This window comes from Culex quinquefasciatus, chromosome 2 (genome assembly GCF_015732765.1).
Source record: "Culex quinquefasciatus strain JHB chromosome 2, VPISU_Cqui_1.0_pri_paternal, whole genome shotgun sequence".
Taxonomy (NCBI): Eukaryota; Metazoa; Arthropoda; class Insecta; order Diptera; family Culicidae; genus Culex; species Culex quinquefasciatus.
This window is the reverse complement of record NC_051862.1, coordinates 90904735-90923155: the sequence shown is the minus strand read 5'-3', so window position 1 is coordinate 90923155 and position 18421 is coordinate 90904735. Positions and strand designations below refer to the sequence as shown.

Below are 18421 nucleotides of genomic sequence, written 5' to 3'. Positions count from 1 at the left end.
GGTCCGAGCCGGGATTTGAACCCCGATCTACCGCTTACTAGGCGGAAGCGTTACCACTGGGCTACGCGTTGGATGCGTTGGAACATCCTCTACCACATGGAGCAAAAACTCTCGATTTCGCTAAAAGTGGATAACAGCCGTTTCTTCAATCACGTGCAGTCTAGTATAAATTGGTAAACTGTAAATCAGTCCAAGTAGTCTGGTGAAATTCATCGGAAATCCGTCACCACAATGAAATTTCCCAACGTACCTCTCCTGCTTGTCATCGTCCTGAACCTTCTCGCTCCGACAATCGGAGGTCCCACCGGGGTCGTGACCCGGGCGGTGAAACCCTCCCAAACCAGCGTGGCTCGTTTGCACGAAATCGTCACCCGGCTGCAGGAATTCGTCGCATCCATAACGGACGAGCTGAAAAGCTTCGAGACCGAGTTGAAGAAGGAGTCGGCTAAAGAGGAAGGCACCGGAGAACCGCATGGAATGGTTGTCGTAGATGAGGAAACGGAAAAACCGGCCACGTCTACGGCGGCTACCGAGGTTGAAGAGGAGGAGGAGGGCGAGGAGAAGGAACCGGAAGACGAGTGTCACTGTGACTGCGACGAGATTGGCAGAACTGGAACCAGGAAGAGAAGGGCTGGTGCCAAGGTCAACGGTCAGCATGTTGCTGAGATTTTGAAGACCATCCGAGAGCTGCTGCATGAGGCTGACGGAAGGCGTTAAGTCGTAGGGGTTTGAATTAAAAATAAAAACAATATTAACATGTTTCAAAATAAAAAAGAAATCTAAAACACGGTATTTATTTTAAAGTTTTTTCAAACATGCGATTTATCTAGAAAAGCTTCAAAAATCTCTAAATATCCCGGTTCACGATTTCAAAAAATCAAGATGGCGGTGATGAAATATTGAAAAAAAATGCATTTTATATTTCTCGGGTGAGTTTTCAAAAAGCCGTAAGAGCCACCGTGACCTCTGAAACTTTTTGTTTGTTTTTCTCCAAAATTAAACAAAATTTCATTTATTTTTAGTTTGGGGACGTGTAGATGAACAATCTCAAGCATTTTTGATATTGGTTTTTCGTAAGTAGGTCGAATACCGATGCAAAAAGGACTTTGTTTACCAACGCCTCTTACGGCTTCTTGAAAACTAATCCGAGATTTTAATAGGCAATCAACTATTGATAGTTGACTAAAATGGGGTTGTAGAACTCGAACTTAATGTTAAAAGTAAGAAAATAAAAAATACGACACTTAACGTAGCTGGGCTAGAGTCTTGGATCTTGAAGGCGTCGCAGTCGAAAACGAAAATAAATAATTTAAGGATAAGGAATTTTCGAAAGAAAAGAAGTTACGTTGCTTGTTTAGTTTCATGACTTTTATTTTGTTCATCAATCGATAAATATTCAGAATAATCAGTAGAATAAGGTAGTAGATTTAATCTTCGTTTCTTCTCTTTTCTCAAGTCCTGCACTATGTTTAGAGTTTGCTGTTTTACATCAATCAGGTGGAAAATGTAGATCGGGAACTATTGTTTGTGTTGATTGTAGTTTTTTTATTTCAATTATTTTTATTTACGTTAAAAGGAAGGGGGCGAGGGTTTAAAACGAGCTTAATTTTACACAACTGTTGGTGTGTAAACCGTCTACACTATCGCTGGAATCTCTAACACAAAAAAAGAACTGAACATGATTAAGCAATGATTGGAACTTAGAATTAAGTGTGTCTGAAGAAATACTCTGCTACATTCTACCTCTATCCCTAACTTAGGATGCTTTCCATTACACATCGTAGTATTGCCGCGTGCTTGCTTGCGTGTGTGAGTGCTGTTTAATGTCCGGTTTTATGGTCAAAAATGAACGCTGAAGTTATCGCTTACAATTAATACGGTAAGAATTTAAAAAAAAATAAGATCCACTCAAAAGTGGAACAACCTGCGACCTGGCTCGTCGTCGTTTCAGTACGGAGCGTACCGGTGCGTGGGCGACGGTCCCCGCAGACCCTGGCGCCGATCGTCGAACGAGTCCCGGCTAAAGTCCTCGTACACGCCGAACCGGCTGATGCTGCTGCCGTTGCGGCTGGCCGGCGGGGGCGTCCGCCGGCTGAAGATCGAATCGTAGCCGCTGCTGCTGCGGCTGCTCTCGACGCCACTGCGGCGCATTAGGGGCGGAATCGGGGGCATCGGTTCGCGCGTCCTCAGGGGGGGAAAGTCCCGGCCGCGGATGCCGTACCGCCGCTCGAACAGATCGCGCGGGTCATCGTAGCGGTCGTAGTAGTCGAAGGTGTCCTGCGGGATGGAAAGAAAGAGGGTCGATTAGCATTTTGTGGTAAATTGTTGGTTTAAAACGCGAGAGCAGTGCAGGTAAATATATTTTGAAGATAATTTTGAACTTTGTGCGAAAGATAGTTTTGATTCACCCGACTGTTCAGCATAAAATACTACTAAAAGAAATATCAAATGCATGTTTTTAACTTTTATGGGGAATGGATTCTTTCGAGATGATACAACATCAATAGAGGCAATATTGACGAGGAACTTCTTAGGGCTATGGCCTCCAATCAGGGAAAAAAGGTTCCCACCTTTTCTTTTCCCAATCCTAATGTCTTCAATTCCACTTCCTTCTAAAAATAGAAACACACCTCAACTAATTTGGAGCGTTTGGTACGGTATGTCCACACATCCTTCCTGCCCTGTTGATTCTGTGAAATACAGAGCTCCAGAGATTTCAAAATTTCAATGGTTTACAGAGCGGATTTGTTCGAACGGGACTGCTTTCCAAGTAGCGAATCGTATCCGCAAATGCAAGGGCCCGACAATTTAATTTGAAAACAATGAGCCCGTTGCAAATATTTTTCAAAGTTTATGTCAAAGTTTAAGGGGGGGGTCTTTAAAATCGGTTCTGAAAATCAGGGGGCAAAAGAAATTTTTGTTCATAATGCTTAAAAATTTATTTTAAAGGAAATAGAAGTCTAACCAACTGAAAACCATTTTGAAATGCGTTTAAAATTATATTTAACATAAAAAAATCTCTTCAATTCTTGGATATTTTGAAAACTAATGATTGCAAAACAACTGGGCAGGTGTAAATGCATTTTAAAATGCTTTTTTTTTCATTCAAATGTTAATACAATGGCTTGTATTAGAATTTTTATAATATATTTTTTTTGAAGGAGAGATTTTCAAACATTTGGGTATTTTTCGAGCAATAGGGCCCTATAGCCCTACATAATTTTGTATGTACATCGGTAAAAACACGACTAAAAACCATTTCTGATAACTTTTTTTCATGTTTATACAAAAAATAAATTGATAAGACACCATTTTTTGATGGATCAACTATGGTCCCCTTGGAACTAGCTGTCAAGTAGGACTTTTTCTGTCAAGAAGGGCCATAATTTTGGCTTACCAACCAAATTATGTTGAATTTTCAAGCATCCTCTTAGTAAATATTTGTTTGATAATATGGTAAGTTTCAAAGTATAAATACTTTTAAAAAACACAAAAATCAAACGATTCGGTATCAAACGATTCGAAATTTTGCATGTATTTTAACTGTTTAAGAGGTTTTTGAATGGAAAAGCAGGTAACATTTTGCTTCGTTTGAAACCCATATTGCAAATCATGAAATTTTGAGTACTTTTAAAAAATAGGGGTTTTTTGTGAAACTTTGAGTATTTCATTAAAAAAAAACGTTACTTAATCCACCTTTAGGTAGTTGGTGCCTTCCTCTCATTTATAGAGTGATTCCAACCCCACTAAAGAGTCCACATGGTTTATGGATTGCCCCTAACGTGATCGCAGCAGCAAATAGGTCCTAGCAAAAATAAGTGACGAGTAAAAAAAAAACTGACTGCATACAGACTTTAGTCAAGATTGTACATACACCGCCGTGGGGAAATAGATTGAGGTTACGTAAATTCAGAGCATTTTTAAACTGCTTGTAATTTTAGATAGGTCTTACTTTAGATAGATCTGACTCTTGAACATTCTTAATCCACAAGAAAGGTCATTTCAGAACCTTTCTAAAAATAGGTAATATGGCAGGTTTTCATGCAAAAACCAGCCTTTTTTGCAAATTGTGTAACTTATACAGGGTTGTTACGGGAGAGTCGAAAAAAAATCCGCGCCAAATCCGCGCCGACCAAAAATCCGAAACCGCGCGAAATCCGCGCCACATAAAAAAATATCGCAACCATCATTTAAGAAAATTTATTTTTTGATGAAGAAAAACTTATTCAGAAAGTATTTTATAAAAAAAAACTCGTTTTATGTTTAAAGGCTCCAAAAGAATGAAAGCAATAAATCAATTTTTTAAAAAATACCTCAAGAGACGGTCAAGGTAAGGGTCATGAAAAAAATCTTCAAAATGGAAAACACAATATTTGAAAACCTAAAAATTTAAATTCAAAAATAAATCAAATATTTTTATATGATAAAATTTTAAATTTCGAAAGTCTAAAAATTAAAAATCCAAGAATTTTTATGCAGTTTTTAATCCAAAATCCTCGCTAAAATTTAAAAATCTCTTAAAGCTAAAATATGACTTCAAAAATTGTGGCATTCAAGAACTTAAGAATTTAAGAAATAAGAATTTAAGAATTTAAGAATTTAAGAGTTTAAGAATTTAAGAATTTAAGAATTTAAAAATTTAAAAATTTTAGAATTTTAGAATTTAAGAATTTAAAAGCTTAAGAATACTAAAATTATTCTAGATTTGAGTTGAGATTGAGATATTTTTTGTTGTTTTCTATAATGTTTTGAATTTGATATTGTTTAGTTTATAAATTTTGACTTTTTAATTTTGAATGTTTTTAAATCTTTAAATTTTTGATTTCCCAAATTTTTGGTATTTTGAATTTTAGATTTCTAAAATTTCAGACTTTTTAAATTACAGAAATTTTGACAAAAATGTAATATGTATTTTGATTTTTTTTTGTTAATAAAAACTATTAAAACAAAAAAAGATTCGAAATTTTGAATTTCTGAAGCTTTGAATTTGGAATGTTTTGATCTTTTTATTTCGATAAGAATGTTTAAATTTAGAAAAAAAATATTTCTTCCGATTAAATTCCATCTAAAATTCGAAAGTGGAGGCCAGCTTCTGTTACGTCCAATCAAGCTCATATTTGGCGCCCACCAGAACAAGCCCCAATAAAAGTTTTTGTTACACATTCTAATGTCTATATCTTCGGGAAAAGTTTGTAATATTTATTTAACAACATTATAGGGGAAATTCTCGTATGTTTGGCAGGTTAAGCACTCGCTCCTAACTCCATCCAATTTGCTGATTTTCACTATTTAAACAACTTATTCTGGAAAACTTTTGATAGAAACTTGCTTGCTCACTTCTTATTGAGCTATTTATCACTCGATTTCAGTTGAAAACGCTTTTAATAAGCTTTAATTTAATGTCAAAGTTCTGACCTGCCAACATTAGAGGCACGCTGGAATTAGATGCTGTTCCCCTAAATTGAATAAATCCAGTATAAAATTAAAAATAAATAAGATTAAAAATCATTACTCAAAACTCTAAAGAAATTAAATGTTCAGAGCCGGAGATGTTAAGAAATGACAAGAAACATATAAAAAATAATTTCTACATAATATTAATCCTAATTTTTCAACGTTTCATACTAAGAAAATACAAACAAACATTTTCAGAAAAAAATAATAAAAATATGAAATTCTTGTCCTCAGAGGAAAAAACAAATTATCGTAATTCCTGATAATGTTTTTCTAAATAACTTAAAAATAATTCGATCTCTCTTAATAAATTTATTTATCAAAATTGCTATCCGCGCGAAATCCGCGCCTGAGCAAAATTAGCCATCAAATCCGCGCCAGATCCGCGCCATCCGCGCGATCCGCGCCGTCCGTAACAACCCTGCTTATATGCAGCAGTTTTTTAACATAACTTTTGATGTTCTTTATTATTTCTTATAAATTTCAATAGGGGTTCATGGACCCCAGGACGAATCGAATGAATGAGGCCAATACGGTCAAAATCGGCTCAGTCAGTGACGAGATATTCCAGTTACATTGATTCGGTACGCATGTACACAGACATGCATTGGCACTGCACGCTGTTAGCACGCGTGCTATTTTAACGGATAGCACTGCGCTTTCAAACATAGCACTCATCCTGGCACTCGAACAAAAATGGTAACCAGGTTTTTTTTTTCATTTGTTGATTTCAAGTTTACTGTCATTATTGTCCAAAATGTGATGAAACTAACTACAACCACATTCATCTGTAAATTTGGTACAGCGCTAGTGTTCAAGGAATGTGAGCCGAAGATGCATGGTTCTGATCCCTTCAAGGTGAACTTTTTTTTGCTTTTATCAAGAATCGTAATTTTTTTTTTTAAATCAACGCAGATTATTACACAGGAATCAAAATAATAAGCTTCGTGTACCTAATAACCAAGTTGATCATTGGAAGTATCCGAAAATCAGTTCCAGGTGGCCTGGAGACATAAATGGACGTGACAAGGCTGGCAGTGAACACGGAGGATAGGAGCGTCGTGCCCTCAAGAAAAAGAGCTTGCCGCTCTTGGAAGAAACGTTATTCGTTTGGATAGTTCAACAAAAGAGTGCAAATATCCTCAATCCTCATCCCTGCTGATAGCGTTTAGCTAGGCGCTGTTATTTCAACCGTTTCCAAATTTTTAAAAGGAATTGATAACCGAGTCGGTTGCAAAAATGGAGCGTCTTCCCTTGTTTCAGTCCTCGGATAAATTTGATGAGGACAAGAAAGCCAAAATTTCAACATGTCGTGCATGTAGGAAGGTTCTTGCAACAACAACGAGTTCGAAAATACAATGTTTTTGATGAAACTCAATCTTGCCTCAAGATCACAGCGTCCTAGGAGTTAATGTACAATTAATCTCGAAGTCCGAAGTTGTGGTGCGAACTCTTGGTATGGTTGGGATGAACCGTGTCGCAACACGGCGACTAACATTGTGGACGAGATTCGTGCACTTTTAGCACTGTTCGGTCTCCGCATGTCTCAAGTGTATAGTTGGAGGGTCGGACATGGCGCCACAGATCGGGGCCGGTTTCAACCGCGGTATGCGGAGAACGCTGGAAAACCACGTCCGGAGGGTAACTGCGAGTTATCCGAACGTGTATACGGGTTCGTTGCTGTTGCCGGAGGTGCTCCCAAATGGAGCAAGCCAGTTGATTGTAAGAATGATTGGCGAGAGCAAGGTGGTCACGAATCCACATATGAGCTTGAGTGCTATTGCTTCCCGAACATCGAAGCGAAGCAAGCCTAGCGAATTCATCATGGACTCGGGCAATCCTCACGGCCGAATTGCCCTCAGCCCAGCAAGATCTGGCCACGGAGAGGGCAGGCTTTGATTAGAGGCCAAGCAGTGGAGCAAGGAACTCCACAGCTTTGTGAGGTGCTCTCATCCTTCGCACCGTTTTCGTTCAACTTAACTGCGGTAGTGCATTAAAAGCGAGCGTGTTGCCTCCGAGATTTATCTTACATCGAAAGGTTTGGCGCGATAAATTGTTAGCTGACTATGTGTTGAGCAGAAAAGTAAGTTACAAACTGAAGTCCGTATTAGAAGTGGTTATCGTTAAGCATCCCAAAGGGGTTTTGGTAAACTTTGTAGTCGAACCCAGAACCACCAGAAATTTTTTTTTCTCTAGGCTGCACTTGAAGTGGAACCCTTGCTTTGAGAATATCATACGGATATCCGGCGTGTTCCAATGTCAGAGCATTCTGCGGACGCTGAAGAAAAAAATATCTGCACCCGAGAAATTTTCGCACAGTTTCAAGAAAATGTGATTTGCTTGTGACAATGCAGATATTAATTTGGATATCCTGAAGTAAGTAAGTGACAGAAGCATGCAGGCCGGGTTTTTTGTTTTATGGCCGGACAACTGCTCCACCCAGATCAAGAATTGAAATTTAACAGTCCGTTTGATCCTTCTTTTCGTGAATTTTGATCTTTGGAAAATCAACGAAAGCATTAAAAACCCCGTTGCACAACCGCGGTTTGGAGCTCTTTCTGAAGATTCGATTGGAGAAAGTAATGGGCAGTTCGAAAAAAGCAAGCTCAACTCACACGACAATATAAGATCTGTGATATGCCAATCGGAGGTTTCATACGTTACTGTTAAACGAGCAAATCAACAGGTCAATATAACCCAGTGGGAGTTTTGGCTCGAGCCTCGAGTCGCTTTAGGCTCGAACTCGTCAATATTTAGGCCAAAATGTCGCCAATGTTTTTTTTTGTGGGTTCAACTTTGACTGTGTTTTCCACTAACATTTTCTATATTTTATGTAAAAATATTTTCTACAATTTAAATGATAATGGTGCCAATCTATAGCATAAAATGTGAAAAACAAGTAAAAACATGAATAAACTAGAAAGGCAATAGGTATTGAAAGGAGATGGTAGAATAAGAAAGTCAGAAACAAACATGAAGTTAACCAAACAAATGCAAATATAAATAAAATCAATAAAAACATAGAACACGAAAAGTAAAGCTTGTTTTAGAACAAAAGTTGCTCAAAATGACCCAACAAGCCTGAAAAAAATGTGGACTTTAGAGTTAACCAAATGCTGTTAAAATTTTACAGCTTTCACTAAAGGACGTATTAGACTATGACAAATAAACTCGCTAACAAACTTTTGACAGTTTGCCTGTATTTATTTACAGAAACGTCAGCCTGCATACATTTGGCTTTGTTTGCGAGTTTGTCGAAATGTCAAACACAAAAAAGTACGAGTTTGTTTGCCATAGTCTAATACCTCCTTAAGATGACTTTTTTTTGATAATGTAGTAAATTTTATAGTTTAAGTATTTATTTTTTACACGAAATACCAAATATTTTCTAAATATTAAAATTTTCATAATTAGATTCAAATAATCGAATAAAGATTTTTCTTTTTGGTGCCTCTTTCTTGATTGTTGAGATTAGGTTTGACCCCTAAACTACTCATAAAAGATTTTAAATTTTTAAATCCAAGATGGTGGCCAAAATGGCGGTTGTGAAAAATTTAAAAAAAATGCATTTGAGCAATTCTCAAAAATTTTGAGGTACTTTGGTCATAGACCAAAGAAGCCATTTTGTGACAATTTTGGCAGCTGTCCATACAAAAATGGTACAAATATTCGAAAATCTGTAACATTTGAAGGATTTTTCTGATCGATTTGGTGTCTTCGGCAAAGTTGTAGGCATCGGATGGACTGTTAAGAAAAAATAGGTGAGCAACTCTCTACGAAATCGGCCGATTTCGACCATTTTTATTTTTTGTATTTTTTGATTTGGCTCAAACTTTGTGAGGGCCTTCCCTATGACCAAATAAGCTATTTGGCGTCATTGGTTCACCCATACAAGTCTCCATACAATTTTGGCTGCTGTCCATACAAAAATGGTATGTAAATATTCAAACAGCTGTAACTTTTGAGTGAATTTTCTGATCAATTTGGTGTCTTCGGCAAAGTTGTAGGTATTGTTGAGGACTTTTGAGAAAAAAATAGGTACACGGAAAAAAAATTTTGCAACTTTTTTAATCAACTTTTTTTTCACTAAAACTCAATTTCCCAAAATACGTATTTTTGATTTTCGAGATTTTTTGATATGTTTTTGGGGACAAAAATCCGCAACTTTTGAGCCATAGAGAAACATGGTCAAAAAATCTGCCGCCGAGTTATGAATTTTTGAAAAAATAGTGATTTTTGGAAAAAATCGAAGTTTCATGCAAAAACAAGTTTGACATCATTTTTTAATGCAAAATGGAATTTGCAATCGAAAAGTACTTTACAGATTTTTTGATAAAAGGCTCCGTTTTCAAGATATAGCCACCGAAAGTTTGATTTTAGCGAAATATTTGCAGTTTTTCAATTTTTAAAAATAGTGACCATGAGTGACCATTTCTAAAAATATTTTTTTTTTTTAAAGTTCAAAAAATTTGCTATAAAATTGTTTAAGAGACATTGAAGATTGGACCTCGGGTTGCTGAGATAGAGCTGCTTTAAAAAAAAGAAACACGAAAATTGAAGTTTTCTAAATTATACCAAAACAACCCACCTCTTTCTAGTGAAGATATCTCAGCAACTAATGGTCCGATTTTCAATGTTAATACATGAAACATTCGTGAAAATTTTCGATCTCATCGAAAAAAATATTTTGATTTTTTTTAAATCAAGACTAGCATTTTAAATGGGCGTAATATTCAATGTTTGACCCTTTTAAAATGTATTAACATTGATATCGGACCATAATTTGCTGAGATATCGTCATTAGAAAATGGTGGGTTATTTTGGTGAGATTAAGAAAACTTTAATTTTCGTGTTTCTTTTTCTTAAAGCGGCTCTATCTCAGCAACCCGAGGTCCAATCTTCAATGTCTCTTAGACAATTTTATAGCAAATTTTCTGAACTTTTCAAAAAAAATATTTTTAGAAATGGTCACTCATGGTCACTATTTTTAAAAATTGAAAAACTGCAAATATTTCGCTAAAATCAAACTTTCGGTGGCTATATCTTGAAAACGGAGCCTTTTATCAAAAAATCTGTAAAGTATTTTTCGATTGCAAATTCAATTTTGCATTAAAAAATGATGTCAAACTTGTTTTTGCATGAAACTTCGATTTTTTCCAAAAATCACTATTTTTTCAAAAATTCATAACTCGGCGGCAGATTTTTTGACCATGGTTCTCTATGGCTCAAAAGTTGCGGATTTTTGTCCCCAAAAACATATCAAAAAATCTCGAAAATCAAAAAATACGTATTTTGGGAAATTGAGTTTTAGTGAAAAACAAGTTGATTAAAAAATCTGCAAATTTTTTTTTTCGTGTGCCTATTTTTTTCTCAAAAGTCCTCGACAATACCTACAACTTTACCGAAGACACCAAATTGATCAGAAAATTTACTCAAAAGTTACAGCTGTTTGAATATTTACATACCATTTTTGTATGGACAGCAGCCAAAATTGTATGGACACTTGTATGGGTGAACCAATGACGCCAAATAGCTTATTTGGTCATAGGGAAGGCCCCCACAAAGTTTGAGCCAAATCAAAAAATACAAATAAAATCCATTTCCGGTTTTAGTAGAGAATTGCTCCTGTACCTATACGATTTTTTGCCGATTTTTAAATTAATTTTCGTTTATTTAAATTTTCTGAAATAGTTTCCGTGATTGCATCCCAGATTTTTTTTTTCAAAAAGTTCTTAAAATTTCCAATAAAATAGAGTTTAAAGCCATGTGTAAATTTTTATGCACAATGGTTAAAACAGGATTAGAAACCATTATGATCACTTCTTTAATTTTAACGCAAAAAAAAACATGGTCTTCTTGAAATCTAGAGTTTTTTTTTATTAGGTCCTATAAACATATGAAAGACAATAGTTTATTGGTCCTTTTCAAAAAAAACTCTGGAAATGAGCTGTAAAGTAGGACATTTTCTATCAAGGAGGATCGCAAAGTTATTTATTTAATAAATGATCAAAGGGTCATTGTACTCAGAAAAATAAGCTTCAAGGTTGTGAACAATAATATCAGAAATGTAAGCTTAATTTTAGGACCCAATTGCCTACAAGATATTGAAGATTGGGCTTCTAGTTGCAAAACAAAACGCGAATAAAAGAAAAAGAACATGAAAATTTACGTTTTTAAAGTCTCATCCAAACATTTCAACATTTTCTAATGCCAACATCTCAGCAACCAACAAGAAACATTTGAAATTTTTTATCATTTTTCCGGAAAAAATATGTTGAGTATAGAATATTGTTATCGTTCCGACGATAACGGTAACCTTTAGCGTTATCGAATCTCTATCATTTTATCTTTAACAATCGTCAACCAGGACTGCGTTTTCCAGAAAGCCAACTTAATAATTACGAGTCCAACGTGTCTTTTTTGAAAATAACCCGAGTTGCGAAGCATGACCGAAAGAATCCATTTCCCGAAGGCGATACGAAACCGGAGACGTAACGAGAGCAAAATTTAATAAGAAAGTTAAACGGTAAAGGAGAAAATAAAAGCAATAAAAAAAAAATAACATAAAAAGAGGCGGTGTTACCCTAAATCCATCCATAATGCGATCGCGAAGGAACGGCGGCGGCGGCGGCGGTGGATACGGATCCCTGGCGTACATCGGTGGCCGATCGCGGAACCGACTTTCGGAAAAGAGCAAACGCGGACACTCCTTGGACCAGTGGCCGGAGCGACCGCACCGGTAGCACTGCTCCGGATCGCCCATGCCGGGCTTCGGGCGGACGCGACTCGTGGACACCTGGACCTTCATCGGTTGGCCGTCGACCATCATGCCGTTCAGCTCCCGGATCGCTTCGTTCACGTCGCCCTGGGGGTCCAGGTGGACGAAGCCGTAGTTGCGCACGATATCACACTCGACGACGGTACCGTACTTTTGAAAGAGTTCGCGAACCTGCGGAGCGCGCGTCACGTCGGTCAGGTTGCCGACAAAGATCTTGGTCGTGTTGGAGTTTGGCGCGCGACGGTTCCGGGCCGCTTCGACCTTGATGGCCTTCCCGTTCACCACGTACCCGTCGAGATTCTGGATGGCGTCCCGGCCCATGTCCTCGGTTTCCATGTGCACGAAGCCATAGTTCTTGACGACGTCGCACTCGACCACGGTTCCGTACTTTTCGAACAGCGGCCGCAAATCCGAGGGTTGCGTCTTCTCGTCCACGTTGCCGATGAACAGTTTGAACGTTGCGGAGGCCGGCATTTTCGTAGAATCTACTTCCGGTTCCCGTTCGGCGGCGACGTCGTTCGCTCGCGTTCCGTCCACTGTGACGACGATTTCCGGCCCGACAGAACCGAAACACGAGTGTTAAAAGAATCTACGGAGGGAGGGACACACAAACATACAGAGGTAATAAAAAAAAGACCACCTAACCTAAACACGGAAATAAAAACTCAAAAAATCACTATATTTTTCACATCTTTTCTCTTCTCCACAAAAAAAATCCTTCTCGAACAAAAGGAAAATGGCGGCCGGTCCGACGACGCGACGAACTTTCTTTCCTTCCTTCCGTCCCGAATCGCGTACAGGTTCCGCGGGTTAACACGCACAAAAACGACCTCGCATGAAAAAGCGGTTCTACTTACCAAAGGGAGCCCCCGCCTACGACCGGCTGCAAATGAGGGAGAAAATTTCACCTGAAAGTTGGCACTTTTCGGCGACCAAAAGCCGCGACACGCACGCACACGAGTTTTTCAATGGACGACGCTGCACAGAAGAATGAGGACTTTTGCTTCGGTCGTCGGCTGCGTCGTTTTTTGCCTGCTGCCGTCGTGTCGCTGTCAGTTGATGGGAGGTGGAAGAGTGCCGGTAGGAGATGTCATTTGATGGGGGAACTGGCGCGCCATCTGGTTTGAGTTTACAAACTAGTTGGTTTGTTTTGATTTGGGCTTTGGAAAACGTGTGAAATCAACAGAGAAGAAAATTGGATTTAAATTGAAGTTAAGTGAAAGTTGATTATTCAAAAGTGTGCATATGCTTATTGTTGAGTCCCTTCAAAGTATAAAAGTAAAATAGTTTGGTTCAGCTTCTGAATAAGGTAAGAAAAACAAATTCTACATTTTGAAAATCAATTCGGGGTGCATTCAGCAATCACTCAATTTAATCGTTGAAAACAAACCGAAGACTTCATTTGTACAGATGAATCATCGCACGGTTAATGTGGAAATAGGATCCTAAAGCCCTATGTAAATTTTTATGTACAGCGATTTAAAAAAAACACGATTAAACCATTTCTGATCACTTTTTGTCGTTTTTATGCAAACAAATTAATTGACCAGACAACATTTTTTCGATGGATCAACCACAGAGTGGATCAACTAATAATCCCCTTGGGACGAGCTCTCAAGCAGGACCTTTTCTGTCTAGAGACCCTAAATAGGGAGACTGGTCTAAGCTTCCTAAATCGATCTGGCAACGTATGTTTTGAGCTTGGCAACACTGATAAGTTTTGCTGGGCGTAAAGGCAAATGCTCGTTTGGATACGTCAAACTCGCGTCTGTTTGGGTACGTCAAATTCACTTCGTCCAGTCTCCCTATTTAGGATCTCTATTTCTGTCTCGATAGAGAATGAGAAGGTAATGCTGTTGAGCAAACGGTTTGATTTGATTTGTTCTTTTTAAATTATTTCGCAAAACGTCTCACTCTGATAAACAATCGACGCCATATTGCCAGTGTTGTTCGGTTCTGTATCAATAAGACCAAGAGGAGTCAAAAAGCAGCCATGGACAAAGCTTAAAATGTCAGTTTTATATGATTTCAGCAATTGGGTACTAAACCCCTATGTTAATTTTTATATACAACGGTAAAAAACACGATTAGAAACCATTTCTGATCACTTTTTTTTTCATTTTAAGGCAATTTTTTTTGACAAGACAACATTTTTTCGATGGATCAACTATGGTCCCCTTGGAACGAGCTGTCAAGGTTAATTTTTCAAAATCGGTTTAAAATACATTTTAAACACTTTGTTGTCGTACAAAGGGTCATTGTACTCAGAAAAATAAGCTTTATCGCTGTAAACAATAATATCAGCAATCTAAGCTTCATTTTAGGACCCAATTGGGTCCTAAAATGAAGCATAGATTGCTGATATTATTGTTTACAGCGATAAAGCTTATTTTTCTGAGTACAGTGACCCTTTGTACGACCACACAGAGTTTAAAAGGGATTTTTTTTCCTTCTTGACAGAAAATGTCCTTCTTGACAGCTCTTTCCAAGGGAACCATAGTTGATCCATCGAAAAAATGTTGTCTTGTCAAAAAAATTCTTTGCATTAAAATGAAAAAAGTGATCAGAAATGGTTTTTAATCGTGTTTTTTACCGTTGTACATAAAAATTGACATACGGCTTTAGCACCCAATTGATCAAAGGATTGATTCCTGTACCACAAAGAGAATCATATACAGCACTTGTTCGGTAACCGGGCTTTGTCTAACTGGGCCGTTAAAAAGCAGACAAACGTCAAAAAAACAAAACAAATCGAAATGACCGATGCAAAAATCATGTTCAATAAATAAATAAATAAAAAACTTATAAAATTTCAAGTCACAATTAAAAAAATATGAAAGGTAAGCATTTAGAATAAATATGAGTAACTTTAAATTTTATATTTCTTCAGGAAAATATTATGCATTGGTGGTCCCCTCGTAATTTTTCGTTCAGCCCAGTTAGCGAGCAGCATTCGGTGACAGGGCTACGTTTTCAGCCCAGTTACCGAACAAGTACTGTAGTACGGTGTCTTTGATGGGTCTGAATTCAGGGTCCAGAAATAGTACCTAATTTGAAATGAAAAAAATAATCACTTTATGTAATGCTTCTACCAACAACACAAAGAAAACCATTTTTTGATTGAAACATTCTGAATCAAGACTTGAATGTTTTTTTCTAAAATAAACATGGCCGTCAAATGGCCGACGCGGAATGATGCCTTTCAGAGTTTAAAAGAGCGTGTGTGACACATGAGCAAACATTGCAAAGATGAATAAATTGTGAGAAAAAGAAAATGATTACTACACAGAAAATTGACAAATTTTCAACAATTCAGTCTGTATGTCAGTCCTCAAATCGAGTTTAAGTTGCTGATTTTATTGTTCACAGCTATAAAGCTTGTTTCCCTTAGTGCGATGACATTTTGTACGACCACAATTTTATTACTACACTCAACACCCGGTGGTTGGTCACTTTTTCGTTTGACACTTTTTTAGTTTGTACCCCGTTGGTTGGTCAAAGTCAAACTAAAAAGTGACGAACTGTCACTTTTTACACGGCGCTCACGCACACTGTCAAGACAAACGTCAAATAGTGTGTGTGAACTCAGTGTAAAGAGGGTGTCAAACTAAAAAGTGACCCCGTTCGTTTGACAACAGTTGGTGTCAAACCATCGGGGTTTGAGTGTATATTTTTTTGGAATAGCTTCGCGGCCTACCGTGAATGTAATTTTTGACAACTCGTTCTAAGGAAACCATAATCGATTCATCGTAAAACGCTGTCTTTTTTAGGATGTTGTTTTAAAATAATAAAATGAAAACAAATTATACCTTTGCAAAAAAAAAATCTAAAAAGAGTTCATAGTAAAATAAGAAACCAAAAAAAGTATTAAATTTCTTTATCAGCCCAATACTATGTTTTCAGCGTGCCAAAATGCCAGTTATGTGCACCACCAGCTGTGGTCGCAGGGCCTTCCTGAAGCGACCGAAAACGGGGGACACACTGTGCAAGGAGTGCTTCTTTTTGGCGTTTGAAACAGAAATTCACAACACCATCGAGCAGGGAAAGCTGTTTGAGCGTGGAAGTTTGGTAGCGATTGCGGCAAGCGGTGGGAAGGACAGTACGGTGCTGGCACATGTGATGAAAACGTTGAACGAAAGGTACGACTACGGGTTGAAGCTCGTGCTGTTGTCGATCGACGAGGGCATTTCCGGCTATCGGGACGATAGTTTGGAAACGGTGAAGAAAAATCGAGACGATTATGGGATGGAGCTGAAGATTCTCGACTACGAAGAATTGTACGGCTGGACGATGGACAGCATAGTGGCGAAAATAGGCAAATCTAACAACTGCACATTTTGTGGAGTGTTCCGGCGGCAGGCGCTAGATCGGGGAGCGCACATGATGAAGGTTGCATGCGTTGCGACGGGACACAATGCGGATGATATCGCTGAAACCGTTCTGATGAATATCCTGCGCGGTGATGTGGCGCGTTTACGGCGATGCTGCGACATCAAAACTGGTGGTAACAGTCCGGACTCGATACCGAGGGTCAAGCCGTTGAAGTATTCGTACGAAAAGGAGATTGTGATGTACGCCCACTTCAAGAAGCTGGTTTACTTTTCAACTGAATGTATTTACGCTCCAAACGCGTATCGTGGCCACGCGCGTGCCTTCCTGAAGGATCTGGAAAAGGTACGGCCGTCGGCCATTATGGACATCATCCACTCGGGGGAGCAGCTCTCGTTCAAAACGGCCGTAAAGCTGCCCACGAAGGACGTCTGCAAGCAGTGTGGGTTTGTATCGTCGCAGCAGCCCTGCAAAGCGTGTGTGCTGCTGGAGGGATTGAACCGTGGACTTCCGAAGCTCGGAATAGGTAAGAGGTCCAAGGCGAACCGTATGATTGCCGCTCAAGTGGAGGGCCAAAGCTTGCGAATGAATGCTAATTTGGTGAAGAACGACTTTTAATAAATTGTTAAAGTTGAATACATAGAAAAATTTAATCACGTCTTGATAAATCACTCTTAAAGTAATCATTGAAAACCTCTCTTAATTCGCTGAGTGCACTGCACTCAACCCCCGGTGGTTGGTCACTTTTTCGTTTGACACTTTTTTAGTTTGTCACTTTCAATACGGGACTCACATTTACTATCAAACCAAACGTTTGGTAGTAAGTGTGAGCTCTGTGTAAAGAGGGTGTCAAACTAAAAAGTGACCCTGTTCGGTTGACAACAGTTGGTATCAAACCATCGGGGTTTCAGTGTATTTTCTTCTTTCACTACGTCAGTTACACTGAAAAAAATCAATTGGGTCCTAAAATGAAACTTAGATTGCTGATATTATTGTTTACAGCGATAAAGCTTATTTTTCTGAGTACAATGACCCTTTGTACGACCACAAAGAATTTAAAATGGATTTTTAAATCATTTTTGAAAATTTAACATCGCGGTCCTTCTTGACAGAAAAGCTCCTACTTGACAGCTCGTTCCAAGGGGACCATAGTTGATCCATCGAAAAAATGTTGTCTTGTCAAAATAATTTTTTGCATTAAATTGAAAAAAAGTGATCAGAAATGGTTTTTAATTGTGTTTTTACCGTTGTACATAAAAATTTACATAGGGCTTTAGAACCCAATTCCCGTAATTGTGAATAGGGTCCTAAAGCCCTATGTTAATTTTAATGTACAACGGTAAACAACACGATTAAAAACCATTTCTGATCACTATTTTTCATTTTAATGCAAAAAAAATTAGTTCACAAGACATTTTTTTTTTTATGAATCAACTATAGTCCCCTTGGAACGAGCTGTTAAGTAGGACGGTCTAGGGGTTAATCACTTCGAGTATACTGCATACGCGTATCATACGCACATTATATTCTCATTGTCTGCATACCGTATTGACGATATAGACCCCATATTCGTCGCATATGAGGTTATATCTACCCAAATATCAGCGTGGATATCATACGCGCATAATACTCGCGCAGTATTCCTTGGTTGCATACCGTATCGACTCCAATATTGGCTTCATATTGGTGCAGTATCAGAAGTTGCCCTTTGAGGACGGCCTTTCGTCCCAGTCAAAAGCGTGTAATGAAAGGCCGTAAGAGCAATGCTGTACCGCCACGTGTACCGCCCCTTTCAAATGTTGCTCTAAATTTGCACTATTTAAGGGAATATATTCCTTCTTGGTTCTCAAATTCATGAAC

General features: G+C 38.1%; 2 protein-coding genes across 3 annotated transcripts; one reads left to right on the top strand and one right to left on the bottom strand.

Annotated features, from left to right (window-relative positions):
* Positions 1–1346: 1346 nt before the first annotated feature.
* On the bottom strand, positions 1347–13248 carry LOC6041436 (RNA-binding protein lark). The gene is made up of 3 exons (XM_001850644.2): positions 13090–13248; positions 12038–12821; positions 1347–2277 (listed from the first exon to the last, which is right to left on the bottom strand). Exons 2-3 carry the CDS (start codon positions 12704–12706, stop codon positions 1948–1950), a joined length of 999 nt encoding a protein of 332 aa, XP_001850696.1. The 5' UTR covers positions 12707–12821; positions 13090–13248; the 3' UTR covers positions 1347–1947.
* Positions 13249–13358: 110 nt separating this feature from the next.
* LOC6041437 (cytoplasmic tRNA 2-thiolation protein 1) lies at positions 13359–17205 on the top strand. Of its 2 annotated transcripts, none has more exons than XM_038252499.1 (2): positions 13359–13541; positions 16117–17205. In XM_038252499.1, the coding sequence occupies exon 2, from the start codon at positions 16145–16147 to the stop codon at positions 17177–17179; it is 1035 nt and encodes a 344-aa protein (XP_038108427.1). In that variant the 5' UTR covers positions 13359–13541; positions 16117–16144; the 3' UTR covers positions 17180–17205. The 2 variants fall into 2 exon arrangements, with proteins under 2 accessions (XP_038108427.1, XP_038108426.1); XM_038252498.1 differs by having other exon boundaries at positions 13360–13541; positions 16136–17205.
* The last annotated feature ends 1216 nt before the right edge of the window (positions 17206–18421 follow it).